Source organism: Chelon labrosus (genome assembly GCF_963514085.1).
Source record: "Chelon labrosus genome assembly, chromosome: 5".
NCBI classification, from domain to species: Eukaryota; Metazoa; Chordata; class Actinopteri; order Mugiliformes; family Mugilidae; genus Chelon; species Chelon labrosus.
In genome coordinates this window covers 3,758,060-3,777,275 of record NC_140341.1, presented here as the reverse complement: position 1 = coordinate 3,777,275, position 19,216 = coordinate 3,758,060, and the positions used below count along the sequence as shown (strand labels likewise).

At 44.3% G+C, this 19,216-nt stretch overlaps 1 protein-coding gene across 1 annotated transcript in view; it reads right to left on the bottom strand.

Moving 5' to 3' along the window:
• The window catches only part of mao (monoamine oxidase), a 35,159-nt gene extending 20,109 nt beyond the window's left edge, over positions 1 to 15,050 (bottom strand). The window contains exons 1-2 of the mRNA XM_084545083.1: positions 14,769 to 15,050; positions 1,261 to 1,355 (exon numbers count right to left, since the gene is read on the bottom strand). Coding sequence (XP_084401209.1) covers positions 1,261 to 1,355; positions 14,769 to 14,823 — 150 coding nt within the window. The 5' untranslated portion in view covers positions 14,824 to 15,050. The remainder of the gene's footprint in view (positions 1 to 1,260; positions 1,356 to 14,768) is intronic.
• Between the last annotated feature and the right edge of the window lie 4,166 nt (positions 15,051 to 19,216).

Here is a 19,216-nt window from a genome sequence, read left to right as displayed (position 1 = left end):
AAAAATCAGAGGACACTCGTAATGATGAATCGGAGACACAAATCCTGCAACGATCCATTTAAAGATGTGGCATACCACAAGGCTCTGCCCTGGCTCCACTACTTTTCAGTATTTACATGTCAACTCTTGGGGTCTCATCCTTTATGACAGCACAGATTTTCACCACTACGCAGACGACACTCAACTACACATAACTCTGAGGTCCTGATTGGTGACCCAAAATAATAACAACTCCAGTTTACTACACTATTCAAGTAAATGAAAGCAAAGAAACAAAATTTGGACGCGTTCACTGACTCTGTTTCAATGCTCTATTTAACAAACATAAATGGAGCATTGAAAGAGAGTCAGTGAACACTGGTTCCCGGTACATTTTAGGATTTATTTTTAGATTCGGCTGTTTGCAAACAAATCGTCTGGCTCCGACATTTCTCTCTGATCTCCCACAACCACTCATCCCATTTAGGTCACTCAGGTTCGCCGACCACTCGCCCAAGGGAGATTGAGCTTTTGGAGCTGCAGCCGTTAAACTCTGCAGCTGTTGGACTGTGCAATTATTGCTGGCTAAGACACTGCCAGTTTATAAATCCCATCTTTGTTCTAATTTCTTCCTCTTCCTTGTCTTGTATGCTATTTTTGTAGGTTTTTGCAACTTTGACTGTCTTTTATAAGTAAAAACTGGCACTGACGACTATATTGTTTGCTCTTTTTTTTATTATTTGTAAAGTTGAGCTGCGTTTTAGTAGCCTGGAAGCTGGACAAATATCCCCACCCACTATTTTTATGTGGCGGAAAGCTGGACTGGAGTCTCTCTGTTGGGGACGTGTCATCTGGGTGCTGTGTAAATTTATTTGTTTACAACAGAATGGCTTTGATCGGTGGGTGGAATCTCCAGTTGCATGCAGGAGTATTTTTCCCTCTGTAGTGCTAGTGCAGGCTAGTATTTTGGGTCTGACATCACTCTTACATGCTATTTTTTCAAATTTAACTGTGACGATAAATGTAACTTAAAATTTAAAAGGTTTAATAATGCTGCCATCACTACAAGTGAAGTGAAAAAAACATCTTGGAGAGAACAAATACATTATCAGTCTAGATTTTAGTTTATTAACTGATATTTTTATGATCTGAGCTGCATTGCCTTTATCTTCAGTGCAAATATGGTTGCAAATAAGCAGTACTTGCAATGAGACGCGGTCGTAAAGATATAAAATTATTAACAAATTACTACTGCATATGAGTTGGTGCTCCTGGTCTTACCTGGACAGTGAAGGTGCGACCGCCAACTCGATCCCTGGCCTCCAAGACTACAGGGTTCAGCCCGCTGGCCTTCAACAGCTTCGCTGCACTCAAACCTGCAGACGTACACAGACACAGACATGTAAGTAAAGACGCATGAAAGGAGGAGGAGGTTTATGAAACTTTGAAGGATTTAATCATGTCTGTGAAGCGTCCTTTTTAGGGAACTCGGAAAAGCTGACAACAAAGATGAAGCTTTATTTTCACAGTTCTGCCTATTTTAATTGGTTTCGGTTGTTTTATGGTTATATACAGTAGAGTTTGGGTTGTTTTAAATGACATCTGCTTCTCACAAGACCAGAACAAGCTGCGGTAAAGATGAAAAGAGCAGGGGGAGCTGGAAATCTTTGCAGGCAGAGAGAAACTTTTCCACAACAAACCAGGAACCAGCTGACCTGCTGATCATGTGAGGACAGAAACGACAGACCCTTTAACCAAGCCGACCTCGGCCAATCTGTGACATAACCTTAATGCAATGAGACATAAATGAGCTCTGCCACACACATATGCAGAGGATTAGCATGCAGCGCTGGGAAAATATCAGCAGAGGGTCGCACACACACACAGAAGATACACAAGGGAGCATTATTTATATAGAGAACTAACTGCTGACGTGATGAACTACATGAGCTACATGCCCAAAAGAATGTGAACACTTAAACTTCTCATCCATAACAGATGTTAACAAGCACCTAGCAGATTACAATCTAAAGTCTACAGGAATTTGTTCCAGTTCAACCACAAGAGCTGATTTAGGAACTGATGTCAGATGATAAATCATCACGGATTTAAGAGGCAGAAGCTGCAGGGAGCAAAGATATGTCGGGGATTAAGGGATATTTCAGTAATCTTACATGTTAATTTAATGGAAACCATATTGAATACACTGATTAGCCATAACATTATGACCACTGACAGGAGAAGTGAATAACATTGACCGTCTTGTGACAGTTCAATGTTCTGCTGGGAAACTTCTGGACCTGTCATTCATTGATGTGGATGTTACTTAGACATGTAGCACCCACCTAGACCAGACCAGGCACCCCCACCCCATAGCAATGACACTCCTTGATGGCAGCAGCCATCCCCAGCAGGATGCAGCCACAAAAACGCTTTAGGAACAACTCAAAAAAACATGAAGAACATCTCAAGGTGTTGACCTGGCCTCCAAATTCACTAGATCCCAAACTGATCAAGTATCTGCGGGATGATCCACAGAGGCCCCTCCCCTCAAAGACCCCCCGACTAACAGCATTGTGTTGCCAGACACCACAGGACACCCTCAGAAGGCCCATGTCCATTCTCTGATGAGTCACAACTGTTTTGGAGGCACAGTTGAGACCAAAGCTCTTCAAACTCAGCAAGCAACTGAAGCAGTCAGTCTTTTTCTCTGTTCTTTCTGCCTCACCACTATGTTTACGAGATTCCAAACAATATTTCTAAAGTTTCAAACACTCTCGTCATTAAATCACAATCAGAAAAGTCTGTATTTGCACTGACAAGAATTAGTTCCCGTGAGGAAAGGGTTAGGGTTAAGCTTAGAATAAAAACGACATTCAGGTAACTGGAGACCGTTGCAGCATTCTAACTTTGTTTTCTGACAAATGACATTTTGCCTGTCACTTAGGAATTATTGGGAGTGGCTCTAAGAGCTTTAACACCCATGAACCTCAGCGGCCGTTGCCGTGGAGACGAAGCCAAGCTGACACCCCGAACCTGGACCAAATTCAGACCTTATAAAAGTGGTGCCAGTGGAAATCGCTCCTAGCTCCGTCCGAGCTCTTTTCACCTGAAAGGCTGCACGAGCGGTTCTGTTCTTAGTATTTCCTTTAGATGAAGCTCGAGACAAAAGGCTCACCAAGAAAAAAAAATAAAACACGTTATATTTTTTTAAACTGAGCCAAAACCAACAAATCGCAAAAGCAGGAGGTGACTTGTTACGGAGGAGCAGCAGCAGAAATATCTCATGGCTACAACTCTCTCTGCAGGCGCCGACATCTGTGCAAATGTTTTCCTGGCCTCGTGCCTAAATTCCCGTCCTTCCTCGCCACCTTCGCCCTCTCGCACTCCTTCCTTCCAAAAACCCGCTAAGCTCTAACTGAAGCGAGCGGGGTTTACATTAGTTTAAGCGCTGTTTGTTCTGCATTACCCAACTTCAGCCTCCTCTCCCTGTCCAAACACGCCCAGCCTGCAGGCCTTTGGAGAAAGCGTCGACTCGGACCAGAGGAGGCTCACAAATCTTCCTCCCTCCTCCTCCTCCTCCTCCTCCTCCTGTTAAATTGATGCTATTACCTGCGCTCCGGCTCAAAAGGTCAGCGTCTGTCTTTGAAAACAAAGAGCATCTGTCTGCATCTCTTGTTTATGCCCACAGCAATCACTGCGAGAAGGAGCTTCCTGTCGGCTAAGGCTTTGATCAGAGAGCTTGTTTGTCCTAATTGAGGCTTTTTTTTTGTTTCATAAAAAAAAAAAAAAAAGCTTTTGTATAAATCGTCACTTCTGAGGTTTCAGAACAAGCTTTCCCTTGTTGTTTGGCTTCATTCAGAGAGAGGAATAGCAGACAGAGATTGAAAATCTACTCAGGCAGCAGGAAGACAAAATAACAACAACGTGTGAGTGGGAATATTAAAATGACTGTGAAAACAAAGCTAAATAAAAGGCAACTGGACTTGAAGACGTTTCATTCAAGCAGCTTCTCCAGGTCTGAATGACTTTTTTGTTTTATTAGGAACATCTGTGGGTGGTGCACATGGCTAGGGTCTGGATAAACGTGCACATTTTTAGCCAGAAAAGACAGATGGTTGAAAAGATTCGCCCACATTCACATCCTGAGTCTGGATATCGCTGGCCTTTACTCATTCACAGGTGTTGAGGATGCGTTCACACCTATATCTGCTTCAGATCCAGGTGATAATTGGAAAAATTGCATGTTTGGTTCGTTTCATTACTACATTCTTGCACCACCTTCCTAATATTGTGCAGGTCTCCCTTGTGGTGACTGATCAGAGAATGGACATGGGCCTTCTGAGGGTGTCCTGTGGTGTCTGGTAACAGGATGTTGTTAGTGGGGGCCTTTGAGGGGAGGGGCCTCTGTGGATCATCCCACAGATACTTGATCAGTTTGGGATCTAGTGAATTTGGAGGCCAGGTCAACACCTTGTGCTGTTCTTCATGAGGAGGGAGTAGCGGGGCTACAATGTTTGCATGTGAACCAGAAAATCCTATTCTTTAAATAACTTTTTTCTCCATGCATGGAAATATGCATGAAGGGGTTACAAACGGAGGAAAAAGGTCAGACAGTCTTTGGTGGAAACCCTGAAGAATCAAAGCGACAGAACACAGATCTCTCCTCCTCCTCCTCTTGGTCAGATTCTCTGTGCCGTTCGAGTCTTTCTGCACCCAAAGACGTGCGCGATATTTATCAAACAGATGCGAGCCGCCTTGAAGCGCAGTCTTCCTGTCATCTGAGGCGCAGCTGGCGTTCATTCAGCCTTCGGCTTTGTGCATATGCATTTAAGGAGGGATCAGACAAGAGATGTGATGGGCGAGGCTGATTGGATTCGTACGTTTACACTCTATCGGGCTCCCCACGGCGGGACGTCGAGTGGGATAAGTCTCCAGCTACGAACAACAAGTGCAAATATGTGCAGGTGTATTAAGGAGTAATAATTACTCTCCTTTTATACGATCGGTTTGTATCATTCCATCTTTTTCATTTCCGTTGAAGAGTGTTCATTCTACAAACCAGATTATTAAATACACCTACACTTCAGGTCGGATTTAAAACGACTGTGATTTTAATGTTCAGTTTTGTCTCTTCCTCTCGTCTCATTCGTCTCCTGCTTCTCTTCTCCTCTCTACTGCAGCACCTTCAGGCTCTGGTTGACCTAATTGTCTGGATGTCCGTCTCCAGAGACGCTCCAAAAGCTTTTTTATCTGCCATAGTTTCAAGAATGATTAAGACCTGAAGCTGTGCGACTGTCAGGAGAGAGTTTCTTTATTTTTGCACAAAGTCGCAGTCGATTTAGAGCGAACACACACACACAAACACACACACACTTGCTTCTTTTCGTCCTCTGCCCTCTGTGCTGGGGACGGACACTGTTTCCTTGACAACAGTAATTGTTAAGATGGAGCCACTTGGCAGGAACAAACTGTATTTGTATACCCCCACTACCCTCCACCCTCCGCCGGCCTCCCACTGCTCCCTGGACTAAATCTTCCCCTATGTAATTTCACATGAGCACACGGCTCCATTAAACACAACGCTTGGAGAGGATTTTTAAAAATCGGCATCGGGAGGCGGGAGCATGTGTGTGTGTGTCTAACTAATCACGTTAATGTCCTAACACTGCCGTCCTTGCTGCTCCCTGCTTTCCGTCGGCCGCCTCTCGCCTCATTTCGCCCCTGTTTTTTTACCACCTGTCATTTGTCTTTTCGCTTCCAAATTGCTCTTGCCATCTTTTGTCCCGCGGTGTTTCCCGGCTCTAATCGTCTAAATCACATCAGCGGCCTTAAGAGAGGAAAGAGAGAGGCAGCTGATGAAGGTCGACGTGCACCTTCGGCTCCGAATCTGCCACACGAGAAGATAGGAAGGCATGCTTTCGAAAACCATTTTAGTGTCTGTTTGTTAAATATTAAGCTACAGCTAGCAGGTTAGCTTAGCTTAGCATTGTGCTTTAGGATGCATGCTAACTGTTTCCCCTTGTTTCCGCTCTAAATGTTAAACTAAATCTCACTTTTAACAAGATAACCAATAACTAATAACCCGTCCAGGGACGTTCCAGGTTCTTGTTGCCAGGGTAACCCCCAAATGTTTTTGGGTTTTTTTTCAAACGATGCTAGCAAAACATTAAAGGTTGTAGCTAGGTCTTCTTGTCACCACCGCTCCCTATTTGAAAAGAAAACACCATTAAAGTGTCCCCTTTTCACCTAGACATGAAAGGAAGGGGGGGAGGGGCAAATTAAGACACACCTGAGACGAAGAAGAAACAACTCAACTAACAAAAGCTAAAGTTGAAGGAAAAAGGTAACCAAGATTATACCATGGTCTGGGTGAATACTCGATTCTGATTGGCTGGAGGGTGTGGGTTAAAAAGTGATAATGTACACCTAGGAAAGACGTTCCGTCAAATTGCCTGATGACAGTTCTAAATTATTGCGCTGGCTCAAACGCTAGATGGTAACCATGGCAACGGAGACTCAACGTTATTTCACAGTTTATTCATCGCAAAACAGACAAAACATGAGTGATTTTATCATTTCTTTTAACTTATTTGGTGAGTTTGACAACTTTGAAGACTGGAATGCAGCAGAAGGAAAAGACAGAAGAGAATATGAAAAGAAAAAGGGGAAGCGACACAAGGAGGTGACACCGGAGGAATTGAACGAATTAGAGGATGACAAGGACGAGATAAACACAAAGAAAACGATTTAGGAAACTATCTGTGAACTTTGATTCTTTGAAACAAAATTTCGCATCATTCTCTGGACACACACAAGTAGCACTGGCCTTCTGAAATGATACTTCGTATCACATAACGTAAGGTTAAGCCATCATCTCACTTCCCATCACTGATCAACTGCTGCGGTCGGGTCGCTATGGCCAACGCCTGCATACGGGAGATATTAAATAGTGCGCTCGACTTGTAAAAATAAAAAAACGCTCACGATTTTAACTCTAAAACACGTTAAAGTATTATTAATTGATTAAATATTTATTTATTTCGTAAGTGACCATGGTATAAGCGGGATAATGCCCTTCGAGGTGTCCATTAACAGAAATTAATGGACGACGCGGAGGCGTGAACCGTCGGGCATTATCCCTTACGTATATCTAGTAGCATAGCTAAGTTATCTTCCAAACTATCCAGGCTTCTTACACTCCTCACCCCTCACCTATGTTTACAACCATAACCACACTGAACTGAGAAGGACATAAAAATCCTTGAATTTTGTTTCGAAAGTTAAAATTTCACTAATTTTTTGGAGGAAAGTGTGGAGCTGGGGTTATTTTGACATTACAGCTCTGAATCGATGGGAATTAAGTATTGACTTCTGTGAAGGTCCGCCGCTTTATGAAGATTGTCCATCTCTTTGTACGTGAGAGTTGGTCTCCAGTGGACGTTCCAGGCCCTGGTTGCCAAGGTAACCCTCATGTAACCCTATAATAAAAATCATAGCTCGGTCTTCTTGCTGCCATTGCTCTTGTCAATGCCACCACCCAACGCTTCAAGCCCTGATACCGGCATGGGGAACCAAATTTGTGGACGGCGTTGCAGCAGCTGAATCAGTCAGTCCCATTTGTGTCGCCAAAGGTCATCGATCTGTCATCGATTCAACTCACTGAATTTCCTTTCCTGAAATTGTCTTGTCACATTCTGCAATATGTCTGTGAAGGTTCTCAGTAATCCAGGTCATGGTATATCCAAAAAAAGGGCAACAGGACTTGTAGAGTTTCTCGAAGTTGTTTCATCCACATCTTCAGTTCTTAAAAGACTGGTGGAGGCAGAGTTGGGGTTTAAATATGAACATCTGTGGGTGTTACTCGTCAGAAACTCAGCTTGTTTGTTAATGACCAAACACTCACCTGTAGTTGGACAAAGAGGACCGAAGACGCTACTTGGATGAAACGTCTTCAGAAAACTCTACAAGTCCAGTTTACCTAGCCTCAGCTACTGCAAGGGCTTTTCCCAAAATGTTAAACTATTCCTTTAAATTCTAAGCTATGTTTTTGGGTGTCATTTTAAAATCCAGAGTTTAAATTCTTTAAATATTCTTCACTGCCAAGTTGCCGTTTAACTTCACCACATGCTTTCTGCGAGGGGAGTCACATTGTCAGTCATGTTCTCCACCACAGGAGAATATTTACTAGTATATTACAAAGCTTCCACCTTCCGTCAAGAAACCTAAACCTGTTGGCGAGTGACATTTTATTTTCTTGATGTGTCTGTGAGCGTTCTTCTCACGGCAACACAAACACAAAATCCAATAGTGGCTGAGTGACAAGTGAGCCTCTTGAGCCGGGGCCCTAAATGGCTCCGTATTGATCGGCGGGAGGGAGACATTTACGAGACTCGCAGCAATCACATTTTCCCCGTCTCATGTTCTCAACGCGCAGACGCTGATTGGGTGTTTACTGGGAGCAATCTGAGAGGCAATATTGACAAGCAATTAGCTTGAGATCTGGACAGACAGATGTTGGGGAGAGACAGAAGAATACTATGAACTATTTTCCTCCTGTGAGTGTTGATTTGGCTTCTTTCTGAATATTTTATCAAATATCAATTGCTGGATAACATTCTTAATTAGTTTGGACGTGAAAGATTATTACATTTGAATATAGGTTAGGAGATCAGTCTGCCACTACTCTAGTCTTGGATTATTTAATTGCTGGTTTAAACATAAAAGCAACAACATTTATATAACATTTATCAAAAACGTCTAGCCTTTTCCTACTCACCATATATATTTAAATACCATTTTCTCCACTCTGTCTAATTGCAAAATTCCTCTCTACGCAGATGATACTGTTTAATACCGAGATGCTTGTTCTGTGCAATCTGCTGTTTTCCTGAACCAATGGACTGCAGTAACTTCCAAATCTCCACTTTTGACGACTTTTATTATTGAGAATAGAATACAGATACATACAGAATGCAAATACTTTGGCAAGTCATTGCATTCTGTATGACAAAGCTTTCTAACCTTGCTCGTCTGAGAAACTTGGTACTTATTCTGGAAACATTTATCCACTTCCTAAATCTCCAACTCAAAGAAATTCCTGGTCCCAGGCAAGAAATATCCTTCAATCACTGCATAAAGACAAGGTGTAATCTTTGCATGAAGAGAAGACCGCTAAATCTGAATTCCTCTCTATGCAGACGATAATGTTTTATACCGAGTTGCTTGTTCTGTGCAATCTGCCATTCAGAAACTGACCTTACACACAACAAAACTAAACAGTTGTCATTTTCCTGGACCACTCTTATTATTGACAATGATTCATTCTGTTTAAATGCCCTTTTCTCCACTATGTCTGATTGCAAAATTCCTCTCTATGCAGATGATACTGTTTTATAGCGAGTTGCTTGTTCTGTGCAACCTGCAGTTAGTTCTCAGTGGAAACAAAATGAAACTCATGTCATTTTCTTAAGATTACTAGTTAATAACTTCTAAATCTCCACTTTGATGACTTTTATTGTTGAGAATATCATATACTTTGTCAACTGGCTGGACTAGAACTTTTAACAGAAGATCTCGGAGGAGCAAGCTTTGCCTTTTGCACAACAAACAACTTTAATCTGGCCTCCTGAAAGAGGGTTATCGAAGCAGTCTTCCTCAGCTTCATTAGTCAAAGTAAAAGATATTATTGAGACAAGAAAGTTGTTGCTGCTTATTCTGGACACAGTTAACCATTTCCTAACTGTCCAACTCAAAGAAATGACTGCATTCATTGCATGAAGACAAGAAAGCCAATGATTCATTGATTCATAATGATTCGTTCTGAGCCTGGTCCTATTTACCATTTATATACTGTTTCTCCTCTATGGCTAATCATAGTTGCTGGTTGTTGCTAATGCACAGCAAGACACAACTGAACTGAATTCCATACGATAAAGCTGGCTGACCTTCCTCATCGGAGAGACAGATCACTTGGTATTTAATCATCTACAAAGCTACGACACGAGCTGACACCTTATATTTCATCCCTGCTCATGTTCACCACACTTCAGTGACTAGTTGAGGCTAAAGGAACTGAAAACACAACGTTTTTGTGTTTGTTATTAAGGCAGCAATCAAATGGACTACTTGTGCAACACCAAGAAAGTCAAAATGTGCAAACTTAGCACACGTAACTGTTACTGCAGAACATTGTTATTTTCCTTCAGTTCCGTGAAGTGCATGCTCAGCTCAACTCATCCTTTTACAAACAATAAAAGAATAAATCATAAGAAGGAGGGGAACAATGGTTCAGTTGAAGCAACTGCAGAACATAAACGTCAGAGAATGTCTAAACATCACATTAAACTAAATGCTGCTTCTTCATGTTTTGACTTGCACCATGGGAACAGTTATCTGCTTTTTCTACCTGACCAACTTGAATAAATTCCAGGTCCTAGACAAGAAACAGCACACAACCCACCGTAAAACAGCTAATTATCCTTTTTACTCGTGCGCCTTTGCTTGGACTAAACAAACGAGTGAGCTTAAGACGGACTCTTCATCTCTTTCCTCCAGTTTCTAGACTTTATCCTTAGCTAAAGTTTGCTGGCTGTAGCTTCATGTGTATGCACCATCTGAGCGCTGTGGAGTTGAATTTGTTTACAACAAAATGACCGACTGATTGGAGGACTGTGCAGCTGCATGAAGAGGTATCATAATCTAATAGGATGTTTGAGTCCGGCTGCTCCAGGCTAAATACGCCGTGTGTATCTCATCCTTTCCACCATAAACAGCTGCTGCGTGATTCTAGTGAATAATTTTAATGTTGTACTTTCCCTCCATGCAAACATTAAACACGACCACCACTGACAAGGATTGAAAAATCATTCTGGCAGGCAAACACTGAACAGAGACTGGAGAGTGGGAACATTTCCACCAGAGCACCTGCCTCAAATCACTTCATTTACGATATCATAGATGGAAACGGGGGCTTCTTCCAGTTGTGCAAACATCCATCAACACGGCCACATGTGCTTTTCACACAACCGTCGTCATAATTTAGAAGATTAACACGGCCCGAGATTACGGTCGCGTTTCTCACGGCTTTTGCACGGAGCGCTCAACGCAAACACGGAGGCGGCGGCGGCATGCAGAACGTCACATATGGAAACGTTAGCCGTCCAGCTAATGATTGTGTTTGGCAGCTCTCAGGCAACGTCTCCTCTTGTTTGCACAGCTGGACAGAGAAAGTGGTGATCTATGATTGCAGCCATGTCGATAGTAATTAGACAGCTTGTCAGACGTGGGACAAGGGTTCAAGCCGCTGCAGGAGCTTTCACATTTAATGACGGGACACGAGAATAGAGGAGGCTCAACAGGTGCAAATATGACTGCTACCAAAATAAACCTGAAGCCTTTCAGAGAAGAAGAAAACTGAAAAAGCAGAATCCTTACTAGTTACTAAACCAGATCAGGCATAACATTATGACCACCTTCCTAATATTGTGCAGGTCTCCCTTGTGGTGACTCATCAGAGAATGGACATGGGCCTTCTGAGGGTGTCCTGTTGTTAGTGGGGGGGTCTTTGAGGGGAGGGGCCTCTGTGGATCATCCCACAGATACTTGATCAGTTTGGGATCTAGTGAATTTGGAGGCCAGGTCAACATCTTGTGCTGTTCTTCATGTTTTTTTTTAGTTGTTCCTAAGTGTTTTTGTGTGTGTGTCTGTGTCAGGCTGCATCCTGCTGGGGATGGCTGCTGCTATCAAGGAGTGTCATTGCTATGGGGTGGGGGTGCCTGGTCTGGTCTAGGTGGGTGCTACATGTCTAAGTAACTGCCACACCAATGAATGCCAGTTCCTCTGTGTGCAGTGAGCTGTGTCCATAGGAGAGCTGTTGTCCTTGGTTGTTACTCAGAGCAGTGGAGCATGACTTATTCATCACCTACAGGTTTACTATTGTTACTCGAGGCACAGGTACCTTCACCTTCACCAAACCTGAACTCTAACCAGATCCTGAATCCTGCACCTGCAAGAAAGCGTATCATATTTGTGTTCTTGTTCAACTTAAGGTGTTAATTTAGTTAACAGCTTCTTATTTATAGCTCATCACTACAATTATCTGGAGTTGTGTTCTGGTTCATGCACTTTCTTTTAGCTTCTAACAGCTCCTGAGGGAAACATCTGCCTCTCTAACAGCGTAATCCTCCTCTGGGTTTTCTTTGTGGATGGAGCCGCAGAACGTCGAGCTGAAACTAAAGAGAGAGCTCCACGTTCACTGGTTTTACAAAACAATCCAACAATCCAATCCAAAGAGATCCAGCTCAGCCAGTTTCCACAGTCTCTTAAAAACGTATTCCCTGACGAGCGCTGATGCGACAGAACGTGCCACCGGCCTATTTCCCAGCGCGCAAGCTGCACGAAAGCAGCCCTGCCTGAATCTCAGCACCTTCCTCTGTCTGGTCTGGTGTGTGCTGCAGACGACGCTGCACACCTGACAGGTATCAGTCAATTAGACTCTGTATTTTGGATGTAAATATGAAATATGGTCATATTCTGGTAAAAGGTCAAAGGTCAGATCGGTTTTTACTGTCATTTCAACCATATGTAGCAGGTGCAGCACGTAGCGGGGTGAGAGGACGTTCCTCCAGGACCACGGAGCTACATGAAGACACGGGACTAAGTACGATACAAGGGACTGAACATGAAGTGTGCAGACGGAATAAAGAGCATTAAGAGCAAACGCCCATGTCTCTATCAAAGACACTGATTTATTGATTAACAGTAAATTAAAACCACCTTCTCAAATCCAGAATAGGAATGTAATCTTGTTTCCACAAAGCAGAGACCCAACGCGTCCTCAAGAGACCTGACCTGTGCCCTCTATTGCACAAGTTGTAATTTTAAAGTCATTTAACTTTACTGCTGACAAGGAATCCAGCAGACTTTATGGGCCTTCAATCCTGCAAGTGCAGCCAAGTTCTCTAAATCATCCGCTGCACAGTTTATTGAGGGATAACTTCTCCTCTCTGCTCAGCTCTGCTCCGCTCTGCTCTGCAGTCTGAAGTCAGCTCAAGAGAAACAATCCTCGTGCACCACTTAACTGTTGCTCTCACGTGTCTTCCCCACTTCCCTCCTCCTTCCACTTTCACAGTTCTCTTGTTCCCCATTCACCTCCCCCCCCAAATACCTCATTTCTCCCTTTCCGAGTTCTCAGACACCCGTATCTCTGCCTCCTTCCTCCTTCTCTCGGCTCGCCCGTTCGCATTTCCCACCCTCACAGCTGCAGAGACAAAACAAGAAGAGGATGTGGCTCCCTCCTTCGCCTCACAATTATGTCTGTCTTCTGCTCCTCTGACTTTCCTCCCCCCACCTCTCATCCTCTGCATCCTCTCTGCCGCTGGTTTGATAACGGGCTGTCACAGGCGTTTAGCGTTTTCCTCAGAAGGTGCTGGCTACCCCCGCTGGTCGGCGGCTGTCAGGATGGAGGATGACAACCGCGAGGTGCAAAGGGTTTTGTGTGTCCCTAGATTGGACAGTGATTGTTATATGTGGGCCTCATTGTGGTAAACAGGGTAAATAAATGCAGAAATTACAAGGGCCTAATGTGACACACACTGGAGGAGGAGGAGGAGGAGGAAGCCAGCAGGGTCTCCAAGTGTTATTAAATAAACTTTTTCTTTTTTTTAACCGTAGCATTTGTTTGACTGGAATCTGAACTGACAGTGACCTAAATTCTCCACCGTCTGACGGACAGTCAGCCGTGCAGCCAGGCAAAAATCCTCTGCCTCCACTTTGCACCTGAGAGCCTGACCTCTCGTCGTTATGTGTCATGATGGTTCGTGTGGCTGCAGGAGCACACAGCCAAGCACCACGGGGATCCAGATTAGTCGCTCTGACACCTCGATCGGCAACTCGACTTTTGCACAAACGAGAGGAGGTCATGCACTATTACACCGCATTAAGTTGGCAGCCAAAAATAAAACAGAGGCTGCAAAATGAAATCTCCATTTGGGAGTCTTGGCTTCCACGGAGACTCTGCACTTGGAATTAAAACATTATCTTTGTGCTTTCAAAGGAAGCTGCACACACAATTCACATTTCCCTGCAGGGGCCTTCCTCCTTTTTTCAGACTATTACTGATTCAAAGTGGATACGTGCCAGAAATCAGCCTCCATGCCTCCATGAGCTGTGCTGCTGTTGCACAAGCATCAAGAGTGTGCCACCCCTTACATCATGCATCAGTGCAACTAATGCTGAGGCAGATGTAATTCTCCGTGGCCGCTGGATTCATCCTCAGCATCACAGGGGAAAGAAAAAAAAACATGCAGATTCAAATGACATGTCAGCCCCTGTATATGTGCATCCAACAAACATTCACCAGACCCCGCACTTCCTCTTATGTAATACTAGGTATGCTCCGGCTGATTAGCTGTTACTCAACATGCACTCCTGCTCCTGCTGCTGCTGCTGCTGCTGCGGTGGTGATACAGAGGAAGAGGCAGCCTCACGGAAGAGACGCGAATGCGGAGGAACCGGGAGAAGGGAAAGAAAAGCGGCGCGACCTATCTGCCAAATAGAAGTCTCTGTAATTCTCACCCCGCTGCACAACCCGCTCCACGCAGAGGCTGCAACACTTCCCCGCCACGACACACGGGCCGTTCATGCGCAACAGTTGTCTTTAGTCACCTTACACAATGCGCATCAGCAGCCTCCTCTACGGGCGCTGCTTGGATTCAATCCGCACGCTCGCGTCTGTAGCTGCACACAGCGCGGACCACCGCGGCGTGGGTAAACTTTTCCATCCCTACCTGATATGCCCGCTCCGACCACGATCACGTCGTAGGTGTTGCTGGGTGCAGTCATGGTGCCGTCCGGTGTGTCTGCTGTGCCCCTCTCTGCCGTGTCCGCTCGCCGCTGAACGCAGGGCGCACGGAGGAGCGCATCTGTATTAAAAGCGCCGGCCAGGCCCACTCCCTCCAGACTCCGCCCACCGATAGTAAAGCGCACCGCACGGCCCCCGTGGACATGGAGGATTTTAATAGGAAGTGTCGTGGGCCCGCGGACGCGTTACCGAATGCAGGCAACCTCAGGACGCGGACTTCGCTCCGGGGCTCCAAGACCTCCTGGCGCAACTCTTATCAGCTGGAACAAAGGACTTAACTTTTTATCAGTGGCACAGCTTTTAATCAAGACTAATTAAATTAAATGCAAAGACAACAATAGTAGATAATCTAATCTAATTGTTATCTATGACTGGATGACTGGGGGAAAAAACGCTGTCTCCAAGCTCTGGATCTAAGTAAGACAAAAAAAAAAAAAAATGGAAAAGCATCATAAATATCTGATGCCAAAACTATAAAAAATAAAATAGTTGCATATTTACAGACACACCTCACACACCTCCAGCATTTGAGACTAACCGCTCTATCGTGCTCTTGCAAACCTCGTGCAGATGTGGTTTAAAGTCCAGAGTCTGTGCAAACTGTCTCAAACATCTCAAATGCGTTTAGTGTCAAATCCCACAGGACGCAGAGTCTCCACATTTTCTTTATTCTTTAGTTTCTGTTGCCCTCTTGTGGCTGGTGAGGATCAGCCAAGTGCTGATCTTTTGCACATGCTGCAGGTCTGTTGCAGCCTCTCTGGAGCGTCTACAGGTTTTTATTTAAAGTTTTTACAATTTGAACATTTACAAATATGTTAAATAAACCCAAACTGGGAGAAAAAAAAATGAAAGAACAGCCTCACTTCCAGACTGAAACGCTCAATCGACGTATTTTCTGTCTCATTTAATCGATTATTTGATCCGTTCACTCTAGAAGGAGTCCCTGTATGACTGTGATTTACAAACGTGTTTCCAGAGACACATTTTTATTTATTTTTTCCTGCGGAGCTCATTTAAATTAAAGAGCCCCCTAGTGGGTTAATCTGGCCGTGATCGTGGTTAATCCTAATCCTCATTTATGGAATAAGCTACTAAAGTCCCACGCTAGCACATCCCTGTCCTTTCAGCAACTACAGGGCAGCGTGGAAGAGATAATGGTGAGCGACCCACCTGAAAACATTTTGTCCTTCTGCTCAAATCTGGCCTGGGTAAAAATCATCTTTAAACATAATCCAACCAAACACCAAGAGCTGCTACAGCCTTGATTTGAAGTATTATGGAGTGAAGAAGAGTGAAGAGGGCCTGCATTCATAAAAACACTGTGCTAACTCCCAAATATAAGTAGATCCAAAAAAGGCAACTGGACTCGTAGAGTTTTTCTGAGAAGAAGTTTCATCCGTGTAGCTTCTTCATTTCTAAGGGACTGGTGGGAGGTTTAAATAGGAAACTCTGTGGGTATAACCCGTCAGAAACGTGCTTGACTTGTTTCTGTTAACCACCAGAAACTGGTGCAGCTAATTTCCATTAACAGTTAGATACTTACCTGTTGTTGAGGGGGGGACTGGAGCTTCTGACCCTTTATCAGTCAGAGTCTCCAGTCAGAGTCTCCAGTCTCAAGGTGTGAATGGGGTTTAAATTTCTTGGGGACAGAAGTTAAAACTCCTTTGAAGATATAAACATCCAAATCTTAAGCAAAGGAAGCCATCTATGTCAGATTGGAAAAACCTTGTCTGAACAGAGGAGGTCGACTGAGTTTAATCTGCCATCAATTTACAATACAGTTCCAACCCAGTTCACACCTTGAAAATGGAGACTCTGACTGATAATGGGTTGTTAGAGGAGCATCATTGGACATTTTTGCATATAGCTGTTTCCGACTTCCAAATTGCCGTTCAACAAATCAGATGATGAGATGCAGCTGTCTGCAGGAGGGAGAATATAAGATGCACAATGACTGGAGACTGGAGGCAGGAAGAAGAGGATGCACGTAGCTTTGGCACTGAAGGGTCACAGGGTCGCTCCCCAACCCGCATCCATGGCTGAGGTGCCTTGAGGAGGCGCCTGTGGTGGAAATTTATGTTTCTGTTGTCTGCGTGGGTTCTCTCCAGGTACTCCAGCTTCCTCCCACCGTCCAAAGACATGCTGGTTAGGTTCATTGGTGATTCTAAATTGGCCGTAGGTGTGAGTGTCTCTCTGTGTTAGCACTGTGATAGACTGGAGACCTGTCCAGGGTGGACCCCGCCTCTCGCCCCAATGACAGCTGCGACCCTTCACAAGACAAGCGTTTACAGAGAATAAATGAATTAACTAAACCCACAGATTGCTCCCGGGGTGCTGCACAGGTGGCAGCCCACCGCTCCAGGTGTGTGAATGAAGGGGTGCATCAAAACCACAGGTGGAAATTATTATCTTATATTTTATTTTCACATTTTACCGTTTACTGTGTGGTGCTGCAGACCTGAACACAGCAGCAGGACTCGCAGTAAACTCAGCTGCAGGTTTGTCAGCAGAGGGCAGCAGCGACCTGACAGGAGTTCATGCACGACCATCGGCCTGGACCAGGGGACTCTTCTTCTGATGAGCTGGAAATTAAACCTTTTTAATGAACTAAAACTAACTTGGACTAGTTTAATCTTTCATGCATTTACTTCACAGAAAAGATAACAGACAAAATGACTGTGAAGGTTCTCAGTCACTGTTATGTCCCTCTGCACCTTTGTTGAGGTAATTAAGGTAATTAAGCACAAGCCAAACACCTGCACTGACACTTAATGACCTCAACCAACCGCACCTGAGACCATGTGAATAAGAGGCCTTGTTTAAATCGACCACTTTTAATCTGCAGAGTCTCAGAATATTGTACTATTCATGTTAATGGACACTATTGCACCTTACTATCCTTCCTATGTATATATTCTTGCGTCCCTGTTTCTTGTTCTGTTTCTTTATCTTTCTTTCTACTTGTGGTTCTACTAGTGTGTTTTTTATGTGCAACTGAGCTACTGTGACCAAGCAATTTTCCTTGTGGATGATTAAAGTCTAACTCTGTCACATGTCTCCACTTTATGTTGCTGCCCCCGAGCCCAGACTGAACGCTGGAGTTCTTTTTTTCTTCGGGGTAGACTGGGGGTACAGTCATTGGACTGATCTCTGGGGGAGTTGGGACAAACAAACATTTATCAGAAGTTTCTGACTCATTAAAGTTTTAGAAACTTAAAACCTCATATTTTTCCAGCCCAATTTCGGAGCCTTTTAAGTGGATTGATCTTCCATTTAATAAATCTGATTTGGTTGATCTAATCATCTTTGTGGGCAGACGACAAGTTCATGCATCAAAGCAGAGACTCTAATTGAAGCCGACGGATAATTAAGTGGAAATCTTCCAAAGTTTCGGCTGTTTTAGTCTGAAATCACCTCCGGTTTGATTGATACGGACTCATTAACTTCACATAAATTCTGGTAAATACTTTAGCGCAGAATTAAAAGCAAGTAGTCTTTCTATGCCGAGTGGAGAGAACAAGTTGCATTTTAAAGATGCAAACAAGCCCACGCTCATAACTCTGTCACAGTTTCCCGATTATTGTTTGACACGTTTGGAGTTTCTGCCCCGAAATATTCATATTTTCCTCGTTAAGTACGTGCTGACAGAGTGAACACAAACCTCTGCTCCGCCACAAATGCGAAAGCGGTTAATAGTCACACAGTGAGCCCTGCGGCACATGGCCGCCGTCCATGTTTCACGTCTGGCGTTCCGAAGGAATGCTAAACACACACACGGAGGTGAATTTCTCTTTTCCTAATGACGAGGCACCTGCAGCTCGGTCCAATAAAACGCCACTCCTGTGTGATTTTTATTTAGCGCTCGCACGGTTATGATTAGGATCAAGAATGAATAAATAAATGTGGGATGTCTGCTTAGAGCACATGTGCCCGCCAGGCCGCCTCACACCTGGAAGCTGGCTGAGATGAAAAACCTGCATTTGACGAATGATACTTTAATTAGAAAGTCTGCAAGTTGCCAACTGCCTCCTTCACGCCTCCACGCGAGTACGGGCCGAACAGAGGGGAGCCGGCGGCCACGGAGAGCCGACGGCCACGGAGAGCCGACGGCCTTTATCTTGGCCCTCTGTCACTAAGTCGCACTGGTTCCCCGGTTAATTATACCTCCCGCCTCGTGCAGCCAAATGCCTCCTCTTCTCATGTGTGCGTTTGTGCGCTGATAAAGCAGAGACACAGTGAGAGGAGACAGAACAGAAATGTGGATTCGCCTCCGCGGTCAAATGGGGAAAAAAAATAACGACTTTATTAGGTTCACGTGTGAAGCGGCCGGCCCCGCTGTCGGTTGCAGTCGAGACTGAAACGAAACAAACGTCT